Source organism: Ciconia boyciana, chromosome 1 (genome assembly GCF_034638445.1).
Source record: "Ciconia boyciana chromosome 1, ASM3463844v1, whole genome shotgun sequence".
Classification (NCBI taxonomy): Eukaryota; Metazoa; Chordata; class Aves; order Ciconiiformes; family Ciconiidae; genus Ciconia; species Ciconia boyciana.
In genome coordinates, this window is record NC_132934.1 from 4,198,181 (window position 1) to 4,218,189 (window position 20,009).

General features: G+C 51.5%; 1 protein-coding gene across 4 annotated transcripts in view; it reads left to right on the forward strand.

Annotated features, from left to right (window-relative positions):
- Nucleotides 1-19,655, forward strand: part of PODXL (podocalyxin like) — a 46,158-nt gene extending 26,503 nt beyond the window's left edge. The window contains exons 2-9 of one of the 4 annotated variants that reach the window (XM_072857221.1): nucleotides 1,961-2,842; nucleotides 5,030-5,184; nucleotides 5,971-6,036; nucleotides 11,520-11,676; nucleotides 12,576-12,637; nucleotides 12,735-12,902; nucleotides 14,610-14,666; nucleotides 15,989-19,655. In XM_072857221.1, coding sequence (XP_072713322.1) covers nucleotides 1,961-2,842; nucleotides 5,030-5,184; nucleotides 5,971-6,036; nucleotides 11,520-11,676; nucleotides 12,576-12,637; nucleotides 12,735-12,902; nucleotides 14,610-14,666; nucleotides 15,989-16,183 — 1,742 coding nt within the window. In that variant the 3' untranslated portion in view covers nucleotides 16,184-19,655. The remainder of the gene's footprint in view (nucleotides 1-1,960; nucleotides 2,843-5,029; nucleotides 5,185-5,970; nucleotides 6,037-11,519; nucleotides 11,677-12,575; nucleotides 12,638-12,734; nucleotides 12,903-14,609; nucleotides 14,667-15,988) is intronic. The other 3 variants (XM_072857229.1, XM_072857238.1, XM_072857248.1) reach the window with 3 other exon arrangements.
- Nucleotides 19,656-20,009: the final 354 nt, after the last annotated feature.

Below are 20,009 nucleotides of genomic sequence, written 5' to 3' on the forward strand. Positions count from 1 at the left end.
GGAGATCTCTGGAGAGGAGCATTAGGATATGGCTAAAGATCAAACCTTGGATGTGTGACTCCTGTTTTGGAGGGTTGGAAATAATACACAAGTGCCTCATGGGATAAAAACATAGCCCTCCTGCACAGTCATCAAATGGAAGACACCCCCCCCCCTCCAAAATCAGGTTGTTGTCTTGACTCCAGACAGATCCACGGATGAAGTGGCTCAGTGCAGCCTGCGGTTCCTGAAAGGTGAAAAATTGGTCGAACCTTTCCTGGGGTGAATTTGAGCAAGAGCCCAGAGCTGGTGCTTACCATGTGCATTGGGGGGAAATTATCTCCGTGGCAATTAATGGAGCGCCTGCAGTGATTACAAACAGAAAAATGGACCCAAATTTTTATATCCAGTCTAGTAGTGAATATGCCACGTTTTAGCATTGCAGGATGTTGCAATATTTTGTCAGGCAAGCTGTCCTTCAGCTGCATGCCTCACTGAGAAACAGCTTCATAATTTGAAAATTTAAAGTATTCTTCAGAAACCAACTGCAGACCTCCTTATGTATGATAATGTAAGATAACTGAGCAATGGGCAATCCTCTTTGCTTTGCGATCGAGCTTTTTTCCCACTTCGGTAATGTCAACTCTCAGTGAAATACTTTGTGGATTTCCTTAAAAACAAATAAGCCATGATAAAAGTAGCATTTCTATGTGATGTACAAATGCAGGGTAAAGACCATGGAAAAACACATGGGAATTTCATGGTTCAGGTGGTAGTGTTAAGGATTTGCATGGTACATGTAGATGGAACCCTTCATTTTCCTGGCTTGCTTCTCCTTTTCCTAAATGCATCCTTTGATTTTTTTTTAAGATTTTTCCTTTGAAAGTGAACACTGACTTTAAACATTTTTATGTGACTTTCTCAGACTTTTCAGAATAGTAAAATAATCAGCTAAACAAGTATGTGATTGTAGATTGGTGATAATATTTGCAATGGGCAGCTAAACGGAACATCCTTAAAATTAAAATAATGCAGCTCTAAGTAAAAGCTTTTTGTATTTTCTTGCAAACTCTGTGCAGTGTTGACCCATTCTTTCAGAGTAAGTAGAATGAATATTGTTTCCACAGGTCACCCAACTGGGAATTTCAGTGTGTACAAATTTTCATAGAATCATAGAATGGTTTGGGTTGGAAGGGACCTTAAAGATCATCTGGTTCCAACCCCCCTGCCATGGGCAGGGACACCTTCCACTAGACCAGGCTGCTCAAACCCCCATCCAACCTGGCCTTGAACACTTCCAGGGATGGGGCATCCACAACTTCTCTGGGCAACCTGCTCCCATGTCTCACCACCCTCAATTGTTTGACTCTGTGGATTCAAGTGAGAGTGCCTATTTTATGATGTTTTTATAGTAATTATCTGAGTTTGGGAGGGAAAAAAACCCCTAAGTTGAAACGTGAGCAATTAAAGAAACAAAGCATGAGCTTGCAAAAAGAATGTAACTTTCAGAATGGTCAGAAGTGTCACCTTATTTGTCTGAGGCTCCTCACCACTTCAGAGATGTGAGAGACCCTCGTAACGGGGTTAGACAAACAGCATTCGGCACATCCCTTGCCTACTCCCTTACAAGGTCTGGACATACTTTATTTTGGGAATGACTTGCAGGACTCTGCATGGGAGCTGGTGCACCTCCCATCTGAGGGAGACCTGCCTTCTGGGAACCAGCAGGTCTTGCCCTACTGCTCACCCTCCAAACCCCTGTGAGTTTGACTTCTCCTCCTCTGCTCTGCTTTCTGCTTGACACTGTGATACTACAATGTGGCATTTGGTATGAGTTTAGAGAGCATGAGGCAAGCCCTGAGTGAATGACTCATGGTTTCTGGTCAGCATTTATTTCTACAAATACCTGTTCTGGGTGGAAACCAAGGGTAGTTTCCTTAAGTTCAAAGTTTATCTTGGCTCTTTTTTTACTTTTCCCTAGGTGTCAGCTCTCAGAATGTTACAAACACAACTACTGCAAACCCAGGAGAAAATAGGCAGATCACTACAGACACCAGCAAGATGCAAGGGACCAGCCCTACAAGCAATTCAGAAAACCCATCATCCACCTCTACGGCGTCACCTGCCGCAGTTCAAGGGACCACCCCTACAAGCAAGCCGGGAAACCCACCGCCCACCGCTGTGGTATCACCCACCACTGTTCAAGGGACCACCACTACAAGCAACCCAGGAAACACACCATCCAGCCCTGTGACGTCACCTGCCACCGTTCAAGGGACCACCCCCACAAGCAACATAGGAAACCCACCACCCGCCTCCACGACATTCCCCAGCCTCTCTCAGCAGGTCAGCTCTTCAACCAGCTCTGGATCCTCAACAGCCACCCCTGCTGCAACCTCCAGCGTGGCCCAGCAGAAGACCAGCCCCCCAGCCAGTCTGGGAAGCTCAGCAGCCACCACTGCTGCAAATCCTGTCCCCGCTCATACGAGCAGCTCTCCAGCCACCCAAGGAGGTTTAGGGATTGCTGTCACATCCTCTCCCAGCGTGGATGCTCAGCGAAACCAGCCTTTGGATCAGTTGACCAGCACTGCTGCAAGCACTGGAGTCCCAACGAGCAGCCTTTCCCCGGGGCTCAAGGACCATGGTGTTTCTTCTCCCACATCTGTTGCCATGCAGCCTCACTCTTCTCCCAGTTCTCCAGTCCAGGGACTGTCCTCTTCCACCAGACCTGGAAGCATCGACACTTCTGTTACCCCTTTTGATGGATCCATCTCCCCCACCACTAGTAAAGCATCTCTGTCTTTACCACCTGGCAGCATCAACAAGGTCTCAGAGGCAGCCACCACACCAACTCTTGGAGCAGGTACCAGAAGAAGAGAACCTCGATTTCTTGGGATGGGAGGCTGTTCTGTGGTCTTTTCCTTTGGTTACCCTAAATACCTCCTGTCATTATGGGTTGTCATCACTTTGTCTCATTTTAGGACTTTCCAGCATAGTTGTCTCCATGACAACTGGGTGTTTAGGTCCCTGTTGTCATCGGTGGAGATCAAGTCAATGCAGTTAGTGAAATTCAAACTGGCAAAGCGTAGACATCGACTTTCAGATGGACCAAACTGTGCTTGAAGCACCATCAACTGCAATGACTCGATCTTCAGTGACTGCAAAAGGGAGCCAGCAGCGATGAGTTCGGAGGTGGAGACTGACATTGTAGAGTTGGTGAAACAGATTGACAGGACCCTGAATGCTGGCTGTAGAAGATCCCTAGTATGGCTGACAGCTTAGTGAAGGCTGTCTGGGCATGCATAGAAAATAAGCTTTAGATGACTAAGGAGATTTTGTGGCTAAACTCTGAGTCTACAACCTCTAAACAGTCTAAGCAGTTAGGTAGGATATTCATCATTGCTGTGGGGGGTTTGGCTGCTGACTTCTGTCTAAGCAGCATTATGAGTGTCCACATGGTGTTCTTGCTGAACACCATTAATACGTTTTCAGTAGACCTCTGGAGCTTTGTAGAGCCATGTTAGTTCATAGGTGTTCTGGTGTCCACAGTCTAGGGTCCCCTTTGGCATTTTGTTTGGTAGCATTTATGGGGAAGCAAGCACACTGTGGGACTGTGAGAGCTCCATGGAGCCTTCCAGACTTGGGTGGGATTGTGGGTTCAGATCACATCTGGCTCTGAATAAAAGCTGTGATGACACTGAAGCTCTTCATTATCTTCCTCTGGAGGTTTCCAGCTACCTGCAGTACGGAAGCCACTTAAAAAAACCATTTCCTTCCCCCTCAGCCTTCCAGCTCCTCCTCGCTGTCAGCATCACTAAATGGACCAAAGTCTTAATACAAGACCATCTTCACTGGCTTCATCCAAGTCATCTTTTGAGCATGTTAGCAGGCATTAGGAGGTGAAATGGGTGTGTCTTCATGAAGGATGTTTCTTTCCCCTCCTGCTCCACAGGATTGTTCTCCATTAAAGGATGATATATGAAATTATGTTAATTCAAATTTGACCTCAAGCATTGAGCATGAAGAGGTTTAAAAAAAACCTTTATATTTAATAAATAGGTGAGAGAATGCAAGAGAAACAGATGGCTTTGAAATTAATTATCTCCTGGAGCCTTCAGAATGTGTCTGGGAGAGAAATATCCCTCATCTTTTCTGTGGAAGAGGCAGGAGTCCCAAAAGCAAACAGGCTGTGAACAGGATGTGGCATTTTAATTCTCTTTGTCACCATTTAAGGATCAATTAGAAACCCAGGGATGGAGATCCATTTCTTCAAAAGGATGTGGGGAGTCAGGAGGCTGCTATGTTCCTTGCACTACTCCCATTGCAAAAGGAACTGTAAGATGCTACAGACCTTAACAAAGGCATCTGAGATGATCTCAGGTATCTGAGACACCTGCATGGGGCTGGTAGATGTGGGGTATGTGCCCTTCTGGAGTTGCGGGCAGGCAGGACACCCCAGGCTGTCTCTCACAGTACCAGGCACTACTTCTAAGCATGTCATCCTGGGCTTCTTCCATAGCTGATGGAGATGCAGTCAACAGAGGTTACGGCATTTCATCCCCTCCTAACGGAGGTGGCTGCAGTTGCCAGTGGGATTGCACAATTAACTCCATTCACTGGGAGATCCTGGGTAGCCAGCCTAGATAGTCTACCTCTGTTGTAGAAACCTCCATGGATGACACCCCAGATAAAGTGAAATGAGGGCCATCCCATTTACCCAGCAATACTCCTTTTTTTAAGTGATTACCCAGCTACCAACGCACAGCTATCATAGCCTTTGGGTTCATCTCTCCAGAATAGTCTGATGGGTTTCAGCAGCAGAAAATACAATCTGCAATAATATTTTTTTTCATATCACAGTTAATTTAAAAAAAATAAAAAAGAAAGAATAAACCCAAAACCTCTCCAAGCTTTGACACAGTGAGCTTCAAGGCAGGGCTAGAGCTGAAAACTCATTTTCAGCTGCTCACGAACGGACCTGTGTCAGCTGTATCCTCTATAGTGTATCAGTGTCTGTCTGCTTGTTTTTTGCGGTATACTGGGGACCCAGACCAGAGAAGCCATGACGCTGGATCTGTGTCAACCAAACCTGCAAGTGCTGACCAGAGCCCTGCCAGTGCACAGCCATCAGCCCCAGCCCCGGGGGACCAGACGGCGAGCAGCAGTCCTGGCCACCAGCACCCTAATGCTTCTTTCCAAAATGAGGTAATGACACCTACGGGAAGGTGGGCACTTCATAGTCGTGTCTATTAAATTTAGCTGGCATCCACGTACGTGTAAAGCCTGTAGCCCTTCTGCTGTGCGTGTCTGTGTCAGAGAGTTCTGCCTTAGGAAAACATGACGCAGCAAAATAATTCTAGATTAAACCCATTTCTCCCATAGCTTTCCAGTGAAGAGACGCGAAGGATGGAGGTGAAGGGGATTATGGTCTGGGTGCTGAACAGGAAGAAGTGAAATTTGGGAAGAGAGAGGGAAGCATTATGGAGAGCCGAAGCTGCCTTGGGGCAGACTTGGACATGATGAGAGGACAAAGACCACAATTCAGCGTCAACCATTTATGGATGATATTAGGAGAAAATGGTTTGGGAGCATAGTGGGGTCTCAAAACACAAGCCAGGATAACTAAAGTGCTGAGAATCCTGTTTCTAGATGCTCGTCTTTTGTAGGGCAGGACTGCATCATGACCCACTGGCATGGATCTTCCTACTGCCCAAGCCAATTCCCGCTTTACCCCATACTGCAAATCCTAAGCCTGGTTTGGGAAGCGCATTAGCAAACATCCCCCAGACAACCATGTCAGTTACCTGTGAAAAACCTTTCCACATATAAAGGGTTGAGTGAAGGGCTCCCGGGCCTGTCTCATTTCCATAAAATGGATCAGAGCTTTGCTTGGGATGTCTCCTGGCTTGGGGCAGTCTGTTGTATCAGTGACCAACTGTCCTTCCAACCTATGTCAATGATTTGAGAGTTGCTTTTGTTCTGTCTTTCCAGGTCATCTGTAAAGACCAGGTGCAAAATAATTGGCCCACCATATATCTGAAAGAAGCTAAAACCTGTGTAAGTACCACTCTTTGGGATTTCTATGTAGGATTAGCAGCTGCGTTGCTGTTGGAGATCAGCTTTTAACCTGTGGTACTCTGAGCATGCAAGCCTACAGAGATGAAAGTAATTTCATCAAAATAAGATGCAACCACTTTTGGGGTGTAAAATGGTAAATGCAAACGCACACTCAGCAGTATCACCCAGTGGGGGATATGGCAGGAGGAGAAGAGGCCCATGTGGTCTTCTTCAAGTAGAAGGACCAGCTGAGCCTGCCCAGGTCTCAGAAAAAGAGCAATGGGAAATGTCAGAGGGTGAAACTTTCCCTCTGCAAAGGCTAATGGGAAAGCTTTTTGCCTTTGCAGAGGGGCCAGAAGTTCATCCCAAAACCCAAGCAAAAAATGTGGAGTTCCTCTACAGTTGTTCTGTACTTGGTGAGATCTTGCAACCTCACAGCTGGGGTAGCGTGGCACCCAACTGCAGAGCAACTGGGAAGCACAGCAGCCTGGAGTTTGGGACTCACTATGCTCCTCGATGCTATATCAGCTCTCATAGAACCCTAAAGTGAGAGCAAAAAACTCCATTTAATTTGTTTCAGACCCTCTGCAAGACCAGGGAGCAGTAAAATGTAGTGCCAAGGTTGGGGAAAGGCAAGCCCAACCCAAGACTATACACCAAGACCCCTTCTTCTGGGGGGGTGGGTACTGTCTGCTGACTTTTCTGAGGGATACCCACCTTCAAATTTATTCTTGTGGAAACTATGAGTTTCGTGTAATAGGGAAGATGCGATATATTGATAACTTCTAAGTAGGCTGAAGTTTTAAGTTTATGCCAAAGAGGAAGAGACAACACCACATGGCTGATGAGATCTTGACAGCGTGATTGTATCTATCTGAGCTGTGGGTAGGGCTCAGGGGAGGGTTTTGGCATTATAATGCTCTGGTTTCTGGATCTCAGCACTGCCAAGGCAGCGTAAGCATTGGGAAATTGGCACTTCAGGGACCTTCTCACAGCTTATGCTGCACAGCATCAGAAAGCTGCTCAGGTTTATGAACCTCTGCTGTCCCATTTGTAAAATGGACTGACTCTTGACTTCACCGTACGCTGGTGAGATGCAAAGTGAAGCCACGCTGTGTTCATAAAACCCCTTGAGATACATGCTGAGATGAGCATGATCGCTCCTACTGACCACAGCAGCTCTTGAAATTCCCTGTGGCTTGGTGGTGGCCCTGCCTTGGCAGCCCTGGAGAGGGCTTGGACCTCCCAGTAGCACCCACCATGCTCCTGGAGGAGGAGAAGCACCTGGCTGCTGCCATCTCATGGTCATCCCCTTCCTACTTTGGCTGCTGCTGGGTGTAAATGCTCCTTGCCTGGACACCTGCAGAAATGATGATGTTCTTAGCCATGCTGCCCTTAATGTTGAGGATGACTCCAAGAAGGGACCTTGTTACCATGATGCCCGTGGCCCAAACGCCACAGCAGGACAGCCTCTTCTGAGAGCATCCCCTGCCCTGCTTCATGCAATGTCTGAAGCTGCAGCTGTGTCCACACTGGGAAAGCTTCCCATCAAATTTTATATTGAATATATAAAAATATTTCATTAAATTGACAAAATCTAATTTCAGAGCCTAAAGCACCCGGGCGACTTACGACCACGCTGGTGTTTAATGCTTCCCTCCTCCTTCTGGGCACAGTCATGTTCTGTGCGGAGCTGCTGTCCTCCCCGTGGCTTCACTAAAGCTGTGCTGGGAGTCTTGTTGGAAACGAGGATGGTAAAGCTGGGAAGTGCCAGTGCGCAGTGATATGCTGGTGAGCCAAGGGGTGAGCGGACATCACAGCTTGGCATCATCCATTGCTCCTCTCTGCCTGCTCCGCTGGGTGATGGAGCTCTGGAGCTGGCGAGCCAGCGAGTCTGCCGCCCTGATTCCCTTAGATTCCTCGGGGCATAATAACGAGCCGAAGCACTTTTAGTACAAAATGCCGATTACACCTCAAAACAGCTGCGGAAAGACTGCAAGGGTGCATCCTCCTATAGCATCGCCCTCCTCGGCTGCCAAAACACCTCCCACCCGCTTGCCGTTAACTTTCCACTCGGCGTATTCCTGAAAATTGCAACAAATTTTATGCCTCCCAAGCCCAGCAGATAACAGAGAAATGGCACTATCTGGTTTCCCTGCTTTGTAGGCCCGGTAAACAAGTCTCTAGCCAAATCTTGACAGCAAAGTAAAAAAATCCTTTGCATTTCACAACCCGTGGGAAAACAGGAAAGTACGCGCTATAAGGAGAAATGTTCCAGAAACAGCTCCAGTCCTGATCTGCAAGAACAAGCCAGAGTCAGGGCAGCATTGTACTAAAAGCTCAGCTCCAGAGAGAAGCCGGGGAAGCATCGAGGGCAATGTGGGGGCCCGGTGGTGCGGGATGTGTCCAGATCACACATGGCAGGGGAGAGGGCAATGCAGACCCCCCTCCCCACCCCCACGCAGAGATGGGCTCATGGAGCAGCACTGGCGATGCAGAGACCCAAGCAAAACGGTTGGGACCGAACCTGGGAATTGCGGGCATTGCACCCCGCTGCACCTCAGTTTCTCCAGCTGCAGTACCTTTAAAAATAATAAAAAACCACCTCAATCTGTAAATCTTAAAAAAAAGAGCAAAATACATGGTTGGTACCACTTTGTGGACCAAAGGTACTTTATGGGCTGGTCGGTTCCCACCATCCTTCCTCTTCAGGTGATGCTTTTAACCAGCGCTGAAGTTTGGTCCATGTTCCCGCACCTTCCCTTTTGCCCCTTCTCCTTCCTTTGATTACAGCAGGATCTTAATGAGTTTCCTAACGAGGCTCATTAGCTCGATGCCTTACATTACATAGGATGACTTTCCCAAGGTCTGGCTCACAAATGTATCTTCAGCTGCGTTCTCCTTGGCTGCTTGGGATGCTCCAGCCTTGGGATGGATTGATGGATGGATGGCTGCTCTGTTCCTCATCCCAACCCCAAAATGCCTTAGGTGAAGCAAGAGGTGACCATGTCAGAGGTGGCTGGTGTCCCCCAAGCTCTGATTGAGCCACACAACCCTGTGGCCACCTCCCAGGGGGCCAGCGTGGCTCCTCCGTGTCCCCAGCTGGGACGCAGATGTGCCCAGCATGGCAAGTCAGAGGATGCTGAGGAGGACCAGAGCCTGCTCCAGCCAGGGGATGCAAAAGCAACAGCAGGACCACCTAGACTTGCACCCAGGTGCCTGAGAGAATTTGCTGTGTTACACCCACCGGTCTGAGGACAGCAGCACGGTCCCTGGAGCAGGCAGCAGGACAGCCTCACCGAGCAGGGTCACGGTCCCCCTCGCCCCGTCCAGCTGGCGGAGGCAGTTTGTTGACTCAAGTGCTGTTACCTCATTTGGGGATGTTAGTTTTAGGTCCCCGCCAGTGTGGGAACCGGATTCAAGCTTCTCGGCAGCGCCTGTCAACTCTGGCCAAGGAACGCGAGCAGCTCCGGCGGCGGGAGGGGAGAGCTGCCGGGGCCATGGCACCGCTGCCGGGGCATCCCTGCCAGCTGCAGCAGCCTTACCGCGTCCCTCTCCAACCCTGGAAAGGCTAAATCCCTCCAGCTCAGCCTCTAAAGGGGTTTAGGCACCCGTCACCGTCCAGCAGCCAAGTGGTTCGGTGCTCAGCTGGGTTTTAGCCTCGCATCTGATTTCCCTTCCCACACAAAAAAAGGCATTTTAAAGATTTTTTTTTCCCCCGTGGGATGGTAGGAGGAGAAGTGGGTTATTAAGGGCTGGGGGAAGGCAGAGCTACGGCAAAACCTGGGGAAGGAGGATGCAGGGAGGCAGCAGAGAGGCTTTTCATGCAGAAAGTGCTGCACAGGCAGGGATTGATAAACTGCAGGACATTTAAAGCGTAGGAGCACAACCCAGCGTCCGGAGACGATAAAAACACTGCCCCAACCAAGCCGTAACCCTCTCCTCCCTGTCCCGCTGGGGACGAGCTTCCTGGAGGATGGTGCCTTGCCGAGGTCTCGTCTCGCTGCCCGTGGGCTGCCCTGGCACAGGGCTGCGGGCAGGTTTCCCATCCAGCTCTTTTCCCAGGGATGCGGCCGGGATGGTGCAGGCTCAACGGAGGGGCCCGCGGGAAGTTTCTCCCCATGCAAAGCGAAAGGACAGGCGAGGGCCAGCGGCGGTTCCCAGGGATGGCCAGGGCCTCACGATGCTGAGCTCACCCTCGCACTGTGCCTGGGACCCATCTTCCGCTCCAGCAAATGCATCCTGTCTCCACCTCTGCTTCCCAAATATTTAGATAAGATGGGGTGAGATTAAGTGCCTTCCTCAGCTGGGCGGCTCCCATCCTTGCGGTGGAGTAAGTGGGATGCTGCTGGCCATCCGTGCGAGTGGGACCCGGTACGGATGGTATTGCAGAGCGAGGGGAAAGTTTGGGGTGTTGGAGCAGGCAAGAGTAGAGCCTTTCCCAGCGGGGGGCATGTGCTGCCTGGCACCTTGTTTCAGTGTGCATGGAGGACTTTTGCACACAGGACCTGTGCAGGCAAGACCTTGTGCACGTAGCGTCTGTGCACGAAGGACCTGCGCACGCACGACGTGTGCAAGCAGGAGCTGTATATACGGCATCTCTGCATGTAGGACCTGTGCACGCAGAGCGTGTGCATGCAGAAGCTACGCAGGCAAGGTCTGTGCACAAAGGCTCTGTGCAGGCAGGATCTGCGCAAGCAGGACCTGTGAGGCAAGGCCCGTGCACACAGCTCCTGTGCACGCAGCATCTCTGCATGTAGGACCTGTGCACGCAGCGCCTGTGCGTGCAGTCCCGTGCAGGCAGCATCTGTGCCCGCAGCAGCTGTGCATGCAGGAGGGCCATCATCTCTACCTTAGTGAGCTCCCAGCTGCTGTGAAGCATCAAGCAGATGCAAAAAGCCTCAGGAGCATCTCAGAGGGGATGAGGGCTCCGTCCACCCCTCTACCATCCCGCCGGCTCCATCCAGGCTAACCCCTCCAGGGATGCTCCAGTTTATCCAAAAGCAAAACACTTTCTTTTGCCTCCGCGGAGCTGTGGGATAGCTCTAGGGAGGACAGGGACCCGTGTTGGTGGGGACAGAGGGTAGAAATGCAGGTGGTGGGAGGGCCACAGATGCCTGTGGGGGCACACGGGGGGTTGCACAGCCCTATCCCGCTCCCGCTGCGGCCCCTCGGCCTCCCCCCGTCCCCCCGCCCTGCTTCCCTTGGGGACCTGCTATTCCTGTAACGCCAAAAGCTGTGGCCCTCAGATAAGGCCGGCGCAGGGCTCCGGTGAGGAATGGCAGCCAAGAGCTCGGCTTTCATAAAGAAACTACTTTTAAACTTTTCCTGTCCCCTGGGAGGGCCGGCGGCAGCTGGACGGTGCAAAGGGATGGGGGAGGATGGGGATGGGGATGGCCAACAGCATCCCTGGCGATGGGGCGGGATGCTCCTCAGCAGTCCCCGGGTAGGAGGACGGTGCTGAGCCCCTGCTCTCACTGCAGGCCGAGTGGAGGACTGCCAGCATCAACGTCTCCTTCTTCGAGAGCTTCTGCTCGACAGGCCAGCACGCTTTCAACGCCAGCAGGGAAACGTGCACGGTGACGCTGACTTCCCACGAGCCCCGCTCCCAGCACTGGGCCGTGTGGGCGGTCGTGCACCGTGAGTATGATCCCACCATCCTGCTCCAAGGGGGATGGGATAGGACTGGTGTCAGGGACCCTGGCATGGGGATGCAGCCTGAGGCTTGGCAGAGCCCTTGGGGTCTGCTAGAGCTTGGCCAAGGGGCTCCTTTCCTTGGGTTGCCCATCTCAGAGGCTTGGGAGAAGCAAAACGACCCCAGAAATGAGCTTTGCTCCCCAATGAATGCACCAGATCACTCTCCCATCCACGATAAGGCAAGGCAGGGACCAGTCTCCAGGAGGAAAAATTCCTCCCAAGTTGTTAAAACCCAGTGCCCAGCTCAAATCCTTCCCCAAAGGACCACAGAGGGGAGTTTCTTGCCCACATCGGAGCCCTTTGGGGAAATCCCACGCAGCCCAGGGGTGCTCAAACGTTGCTTTAGCACCAGGGTACCAGGAGGATGGAGGCATCACGCTGGCTTAGTGCCAGGGGGAGGAAGGACTGAGCCCCATCCTCCTCCTCTTTGTCATCAGGGCAGGGGCTGGGTGAGGGGTCCAGCCTCCAGCATCTGACCATGGGCAGGGCAGCCGGGCCCTGGGGACTAATCCTGCACCGCTCCAGCATGGCCTGGAGTAGCTGGTTACAGGCCCTCACTGGTCCCACTCACAACTTGCCCACCGAAGCAGAGACCCCCACCAGGGTGTGCACAGCACAGGGCTGGGGGCTGGTGGGGACTGGGGTCTCCAGGGCTGTCCCCCTGCCAGGAGAAGAGGTCCTGGCTCCTTGTCTGGCTGTGGAGGCATCTGCAAGGGTTGGCTCCACACCCGCACATCTCCTTCCACCTCCTCCAGAAAGGGCGTCACCCCATTGACAGGGAGATGGTGGCACAACCTACCTCCCCCGCCCCTGTGCTCATTGCAGCCTCTTTCTTCCCCCAGTCCCTTTGGACCCTGAAAAAGTCCTCGAGGAGCTGAAGGAGAAGAAGGACAAGTTAGAGGAGGTAAGTGGGTCTCCAGTGCAGCTTCCCCACGGATGTCCCCCAAGGTGGGTGGCACAGGAAGCCCTCCTCGGGGCCTGACCCATCCCTTCTGTGGCAGCTTGGCATCGCCAACATCACCTATGACAAAATGGAGAGGGAGATGATAATCAACGATGAGTTCAGCACGCCCCTGATCATCACCATTGTCACCCTGGCCGGATCCCTGCTGCTGATTGCAGCCATCTACGGCTGCTGCCACCAGCGCTTCTCCCAAAAGAAGGACCAGGTAAGGTGGGAGGGGGGTGGGACAGGTACCCTGAGACCTTTTTGTCCCAGAGGCATCTTCAGGAGATGAAGATCATCAGTGTTGCCATCTCTTGCTGCTGGAGACAGCCTGGCTTGCCCAGCAGGCACCACCCTTGCGTGTTGCTCAAGGGGTGCCCAAGTGCTGTGGATGCTCCGGAGGGGCAGGAGCTGCCCTTTGGGAGTGTGGGGTGGGGACAGCCAGGATGAAAACCAGGGAAACGAGGGGCTGGTCGTGGTGGGGTACAGCGACAAGCAGCACCCATCCCCACTGCCACCCAGGGCACAGGGCAGCTGAGCAGCATCCTTGGGTCATAATTTTGGCAAGAAAGGCCTTCTCAACCCAAAACTCCCCTCCAAACACATCTAGACCCCCACTCTTCCCCCAAAAAATTCTCAAAATACTTTTATGAGTAGGGGAGCAGGGTTGGGTGCCCAGCATCACCCCGATGCCTTCCTGGGGGTGCCAGGGGCTGCGGGGAGCCCACGGCTGTTTGCAGGGTGCCCACGGCTGTTTGCAGGGTGGGAGGACAGCAGGAGGATGGCCGCAGAGGGCATCGATGCCATACACCGCACAGCTCAGCCTTTAGGAGAGCTGGGCCAGGGCCAAATTTCAGAGCAGCAGCAGCAGGATTTAAGGAAGAACAGACATGGGAAAACAATTAATATAATTTTTATCTCAGGAAGCAATTCTGGGTGATTTTAGTGTAGCATCCACCTGCAAGGACAGGCCATTCCCATGCCCTGTGGCACCGATGGGGAGAGCTCTGCCACGTACCCGAGGTTTGCATCAGCCCCTGCTGCTCCTGTTGAGGATTTAGCTCTGGAGAAGGGACAGCAACAGAAAGGGGAAAAAAAAATGAGGCCAAATGATGCAATTAGGGTAAACCACCCTCCCGATGGAGAAGCAAACCCCTGGGTCCTACTTCGAGTCATTTCCCCCAAAACCAACTCATTCTTCCCAGAGGACTCCAACCTCTGCCCCACGTGCCAGTAGCTGCGTGAAGGTGAGGGATAAGGCAGCCTTTGCTTTAAATGTTTGCAGTCTATTGGAGATGAACACAGGAGGCAGGGAAGAGCAAACCAATGCTGGCATCAGACTTGTTTTTATTTTTCAGGAGGGAAGGGGGGAGGATGCAAGACCTTGATAGATATTTGACTTCTGCTGTGGTCCCCTTGGAGCTTACGGGGTTTCGCAGCCGGGCCATCCCTTGGCTGAAATCTCCCTGGTCAAGGTGAAAAACATCCCAGCAGGGACAGGGAGCAGCGTAACACTCTTGCCCCATATTGTTCAGAAAACAGGTAGAAATAGGGTATTTTTAGCAATGGGAATGCGTGTCCCTCAAGTAACATGGTGCAGAGGAACAGGTACCAGCCTTGGCTGGATGCTCTGGAGGTAAATACCCACCAGCCACAGGGTAAGGCAGCAAAACCAAAGCTGGGGATGCCAGTTCCTCGGTACAGCTCTTGCTCAGAGCACGGGAAAAGATCTTTTTCCAAGCGACTGCAATAGGTTTTTAGGAAATCAAACACATTTCTCCTTTTTGGAGTTGTTTTTGGGTGGTTTCTTTTGTTTTCCTCCTGCTTCTTTTCCAAAAATGACTTGAAAGTTTTTTTTTATTTTTATTTTTCTCCAACCCTCCCTCCCCCTTTTTAAACCCTTCTGTTGTTTTACCTTGGAAATAACCAGCACATCCACCCTGATCTCCCCGGGTTTGATGATGGACATGTGGCCCTGATCTTTAATGTGAGTTCCAACACAGGGATCGGAGGGGTGGGCGCCGCATCCGTAACACCCCCAGCTCTCACGCCTGGTGCTTGGTAGGGTTCAGTAGCTTTTAACAGGACTAAAGCCTACTAAAGCCCAGCTTTAAAGACCCCTTCCCCTTAATGCACAGTGGGGGGGTGCCTTGCTGCAGCGGGGAGAAAGCACTGCCCGAGCATCCATCCATCCATCTGGGGGTTGTATCAGCAACCCCATGGGGGGAAACAGCCCCTGTGAGAGCCCAGGTGCCTCCTCAGCTTTCAAGCATCCTGCCATCCCTGCCCGCATTCCCCCCGCCACGTGCAACCCAGGGGACTCCCCAGCAGTGCCTTCGCAGCCCCCCCGCTAGCGCCAAGCCCTGCAGTTTCACTTCTCCATCCCTTTCCTTCTCCATGGATTCCCTCCCACGCCTGTCTCCTGACATTTATTAGGAGCACTGTAATAAACCAAGCTGAAAATCCAGGCGGATTTTAACAGGGGTGCCTACTGAGAGCCCTGCGCTCCCCAGAAAAGGGCTGACCGAGGACTGCAGCTCCCCGGTGAACCCCTCCGGGGTGGGAGATGGGGATGAAGGAGCTGCCATGGTGAATGCAAAATTGGGATGGGCTGGGGGTCTGCCAGGGGATGAAGGGCTGGGTCAGAGCCTGGAGTACCACGTACCCAAGCACTAGGGTGATGCAGTGCCTGATTCATCCATGAATCAGCCAAAACCACGCATGGCTGAAGGAAAAGGGGCTGGAGGGGCTGTTCTTTCCCTGCCTGCTTTCCACGGAGAGCTCCAGAATAGGATGAGGGGCATATGGGCTGGCAGCATCTGCAAGGTGGGAGCTGCCCTCCGGGTCGAGGTGGAGAATAACAATAAAGCAGCTAAAAAGGGACAAGGGAACAGAAAAGGAAAGGAAGAACGGAGTCAAGTTGGGGAGATAGGAGTTAGGATGTAGGGTCAGGGTACAGCAACAATGCTCGGCCTCTTCCTGAGGTCCCGAGGGGAAGGAGCTGCAGGTCCACGGCCAGGCTGAAGCTGGCAGCTGCTCCTGGAGGTTTTCCACATGTCTCTGGCTGCTCTTTCCTCCCTCCCACATTAGCAGAGTCTCTCTCTCGCCAGCTCCATGCTATCCCCTCACTGCGCTGGCACTGACCGCAGCCCCCAGCCTCAATCTCACCGTGAAAGTTTTTATGTGTAGTTATATACATCTATACGGGGCAGCGGCCATGGCTGGCTGGGAGGTGACAGCCCCAAGGTGGCATGCACAGCATGGTCGAGCTGTTTTTCACCAGGTTTTCTGGGTTTTCTTTCCTCGCAGCAGCGCCTGACAGAGGAGCTGCAGACGATGGAGAATGGCTACCATGATAACCCCACGCTGGAGGTGATGGAGACCTCCTCTGAAATGCAGGAGAAGAAGGTGAACCTCAATGGTGAGCTGGGAGACAGCTGGATTGTTCCTCTCGACACCCTCATGAAGGAAGACCTGGAGGAAGAGGAGGACACGCATTTATAGGATACAGAACTCGATCAAGCAAAAAATGACCACCCCACCCCCCAAAAAATGCCACCTATAATCCCTACGTACACACGCACACAATTCCAAAACAAGGCAAAATTCCCAACAAACCCTAGAAAATCCCTTAATGAACTAATCACGGCCCCTCATGCCACCACGTGGGGTGCAGGATGGAAGAAGAAGGGACATGAGAGGACACCTCCGGGGCACGTTGTCAACACAAGCCACCATAGCGGCTGCATCCGGACAAGCATCCTCCATCACCCACGGGTGCTCAGCAGGACCTACCATGCCAGACCTGACCGGCCATGGGCGAATGGGGTGGCTTTGCTCCCGAAGAGCTGCTGGTGTCTCCTCCCAGTGTGTCCCCCCCTGTCCCGCATCCAACCGCGGCCTCCAGCTGTCGAGCAACTCAAAAAATAGAAAGAAATGTAAATAGGATGGGAGAGGGAGCACAACACCCGACAGCAAACCAACACCTGGCAATTAGAGCTAGAAAAATCCTCTGGCCCACACGGTTTAGTCATCGCTCTGCCCTCCCCAACATGAAACGCCCAGGTATTGAGCGGAAAAAACTGGAACAGCCTGTTCCTTTTTAATCCAGTTTCCATCCTCTCCCCATAAACTGCCGGCTAAAACGCACAAGAGCCCCACGTTGTGCCACAGGCAAAGGAATGCACCCAGACCCGGCTGGACAGGGGGGATGCAGCAGTGCCAAGCGATGCTCAGTCCCGCGCCCCTGCCAGCTGTGCCGCAAAGGGCTGCAGGACGGATTCTGCAGCCGGTTGGAGACCGGGAGAGGCACAGGAGCTTCTTGTATTGATGCAAAGGGGAGGGAGAGGAAAAAGAGTAATTCCTTGAGTTCACCCCTCCTAGGAAGGGTGTAATGAGACCAAGAGCGATGCCCGGTCGCTATCCCAGGCACAAGGTTGGGGTTTTCGCGGTGCAGGAGCCCAGCTCCAGCGCAGACCAGCTCTGCCACTACATTTCCCTACAGAAGCGTTGATTGCCTTCCAGTAATTATGCAGCAGCATCTCACGGTCCACATTCATCCTCCCCCGAGACCATGGGTTACATGCACCGTGATGGTTTGTGATTTTTGTGGTCATGTTTTCCTGTGTGAGCAGCAGAAGAGATAAAAGAGCAACAGAAGCACGATCCAGGTAGCTTGGTGGTATTCAGGGTTTTCCATTGGTACAGCCCTTGGTGTTTCCTCCCCCTGAGGTTTATAAGCTCAGCCCACACTCTCAAGCTCTTCTTCAAAAGCCTGCAAAGAAACTCCCAGCTCAGCAGTGAAGCTGGGACTGAGCTTTGTGCTGCAGCCCTTGCTCTCTTGTCCAGGTCTCCCTTTGCCACAAGTCTTCAGAAGGGGAAAGAAAAATATGCAGGAGCAGAAAGTGGCTGGACTGAAGCCATTTCTGATTTTCCACCCCCCATGACAGCTCCTAAATGGCTCTAAAAGGATGGGGAGAGCTTCACAGCAGGCACCTTTGCTCTGGCTTCGGTGAAGCAGCTCAGCCCCAGCAGAGGCAGGGATCAGAGCAGGGCTCCATCCTCCAGCACATGGGAAAGAGAGGAGAGGACCAGAAGGCCACTTGGGCGAGTGCATCTCCCAGCACATGAGGATGGTGGTGGTTCCAAGTGCTCTGCAAGCCAGAGGAGCTGCAGATGAAGAGCAGTGCGCAAGCACAGCCCTTCCTCTCCCCTGCTTGCCATAAACCGTGCATTCACCAATGCACGACAGGGCGATTTCCTTGCTGCTCTGCCACCAAGTCAACGCGATGGGGATCCGCTCCCATGCCTGCCCTGAACAAGGGGAAAAGCGGAGCTGAGCAATGGAAAGCTTGGAGAAACCCAGGTCGAGTCAGCCCTCGAAGTGCTCACGAAGGAGAGGGTCGGGGCAGTTTGCTTGGCCCCAGGACAGAAGCTGGCAGAAGATACAGCTTCTCAAAGGGACTGGCTCTTCCCCCTTCTCTCCTGCACTGAAGGGCAGAGTTTGAAGTGTTCGAACCTATATATTTTTGTATGTAAATATTCCTGCTATTCATTAGCAATGTATTCAGCACACTTCACTTACTTGTGCACTGCACTATGGGGAAGTAATTTTGGAGGGGGGGGGAAATTAAGAAAAAAAAAAAAAGAAAGAAAAAGCTAAAGGCTAGTCTGGTAGGGGATCAAAATTCAGCACGAAGCAGGAAAATGCCTCCCATCCGGATAACCCTGTGCCACGGCTTTGTCCCCACTCCGGCAGCAGCGAGTTCAGCTCTTTAACATTGCAGCAAGGCTCAGAGAACGGGTGTCGGCATTCGCAATTGCTTTCATCAGCATGTTGCTTCCCAGTTGCCCCAAGAGACGAGCGGCGGGTCGGTGACCTCGCGTTTCTGTCCTTTGCAGAAAATAAATGCAGCAAAAACACGGGGCAGGAGCGAGGCTTTGGCCGCTGGGGCTGCCGTTGCTGTAAGGACGCCCCTGGCAGAGCATCTCCAGGCAGTCGGGTTTTGGCATGTGCCTAAGATCCCCCTTCCCAGCAAAGAGATGCCAAAGTGCTTTAATGAATCAGGTCCAAAGACTTTCCAAGAGAACCCTACAAAGGCTTGAGATCAAGCAACCTTAAACCCTTCCGAGCAGAGACCAGTGAAGATAGTAACTGCTCAACAAGTGCTTACAGTGATTTATATTTGAATAGGAATTGTACATTTATTTATTTTTCCAGACACCATATTTTTAAACCACTAATATTTTATAGTACATTTTCCTTCCCCTATTTAAAGAACTATTTCCACAGAAAAAACAGTACATTTTTTTATGTTGAGAACATTCTTTTTGAAAAAAAAAAAAATCAGGTAGGAAATGCAGTGATGAGCATCTTTGGCCTTAATCCTTCCCTTTGTAGACTGTAGCCATAATTGTTAGACCAAAAATGAATTTAAAAAAAAAAATCTACCCAGGCATTTCCTCCCTCCCTGCCCCTCCTCCCTTCCCCACGCTCCTCTTCTCTCCCCCAAAACAGCTTTAACATCCAACACCTTGTACAAAGAGATTACTGCTCTTACCTTTTGGTGAGAGTTTTACAAGCAGCTCAGATGTCCTTGCAAGAGACTTTTCTATTTTCAGATTCACAAGGAATGTGTAAATATTTTAGGACCATTTATCTCCCACTCACAGTGCCACGACCCAACTGATGAGGTTGATACTGTGACTGTTGCCTACAGAAGACGTACAGGAGAAGACATAATCCATAAGGGACTGCAGAAGGAGAACTTATTTCCCAAGGCAGCTGCCCGTTGAACCTTGCACATATAATAGAGCTCTTACGTACTGTATAGCAGCATCTCTCACGGGGACAGGAGTCTGATTTACACTGGAATTTACTGAGGAACTGGATTGTAGAGATTATTCTTGCATTTTCCTACAAATATATTTTGAAAGCATCATGTATTTCTGTCAATAAACATTCTTATGTAAAAGACTTGTTTCTTGGCTGAGTGAAAAGGGGCGGGGGGAGCAGAGCTTGTGCTCAAGAGCCACAGCGATCCGTTACGTAGGTATTACAACTGGCTATGGTTTGAGCTTGTTTGGAAACCCAGCAGGACCATGCAGAGCCTGTGCTAGCAAGAACATGTGAAAACACTGGACAAGCAGGAGCAAAACCAACCCAGACCTTCAGAGGTGGCCAGCCATGGAAGAGCTTGTATTTTTCCTATGCAGAAGAAAGTAGGATAGTGGTGAAAAAGCTTCCTGTAATTAAAAAAAATAGAAAACCCAGAGAGATAGGATGCTCAGTTGATGTGCGTGAGGGCAGCCCCACCACAGCCAGAGCACT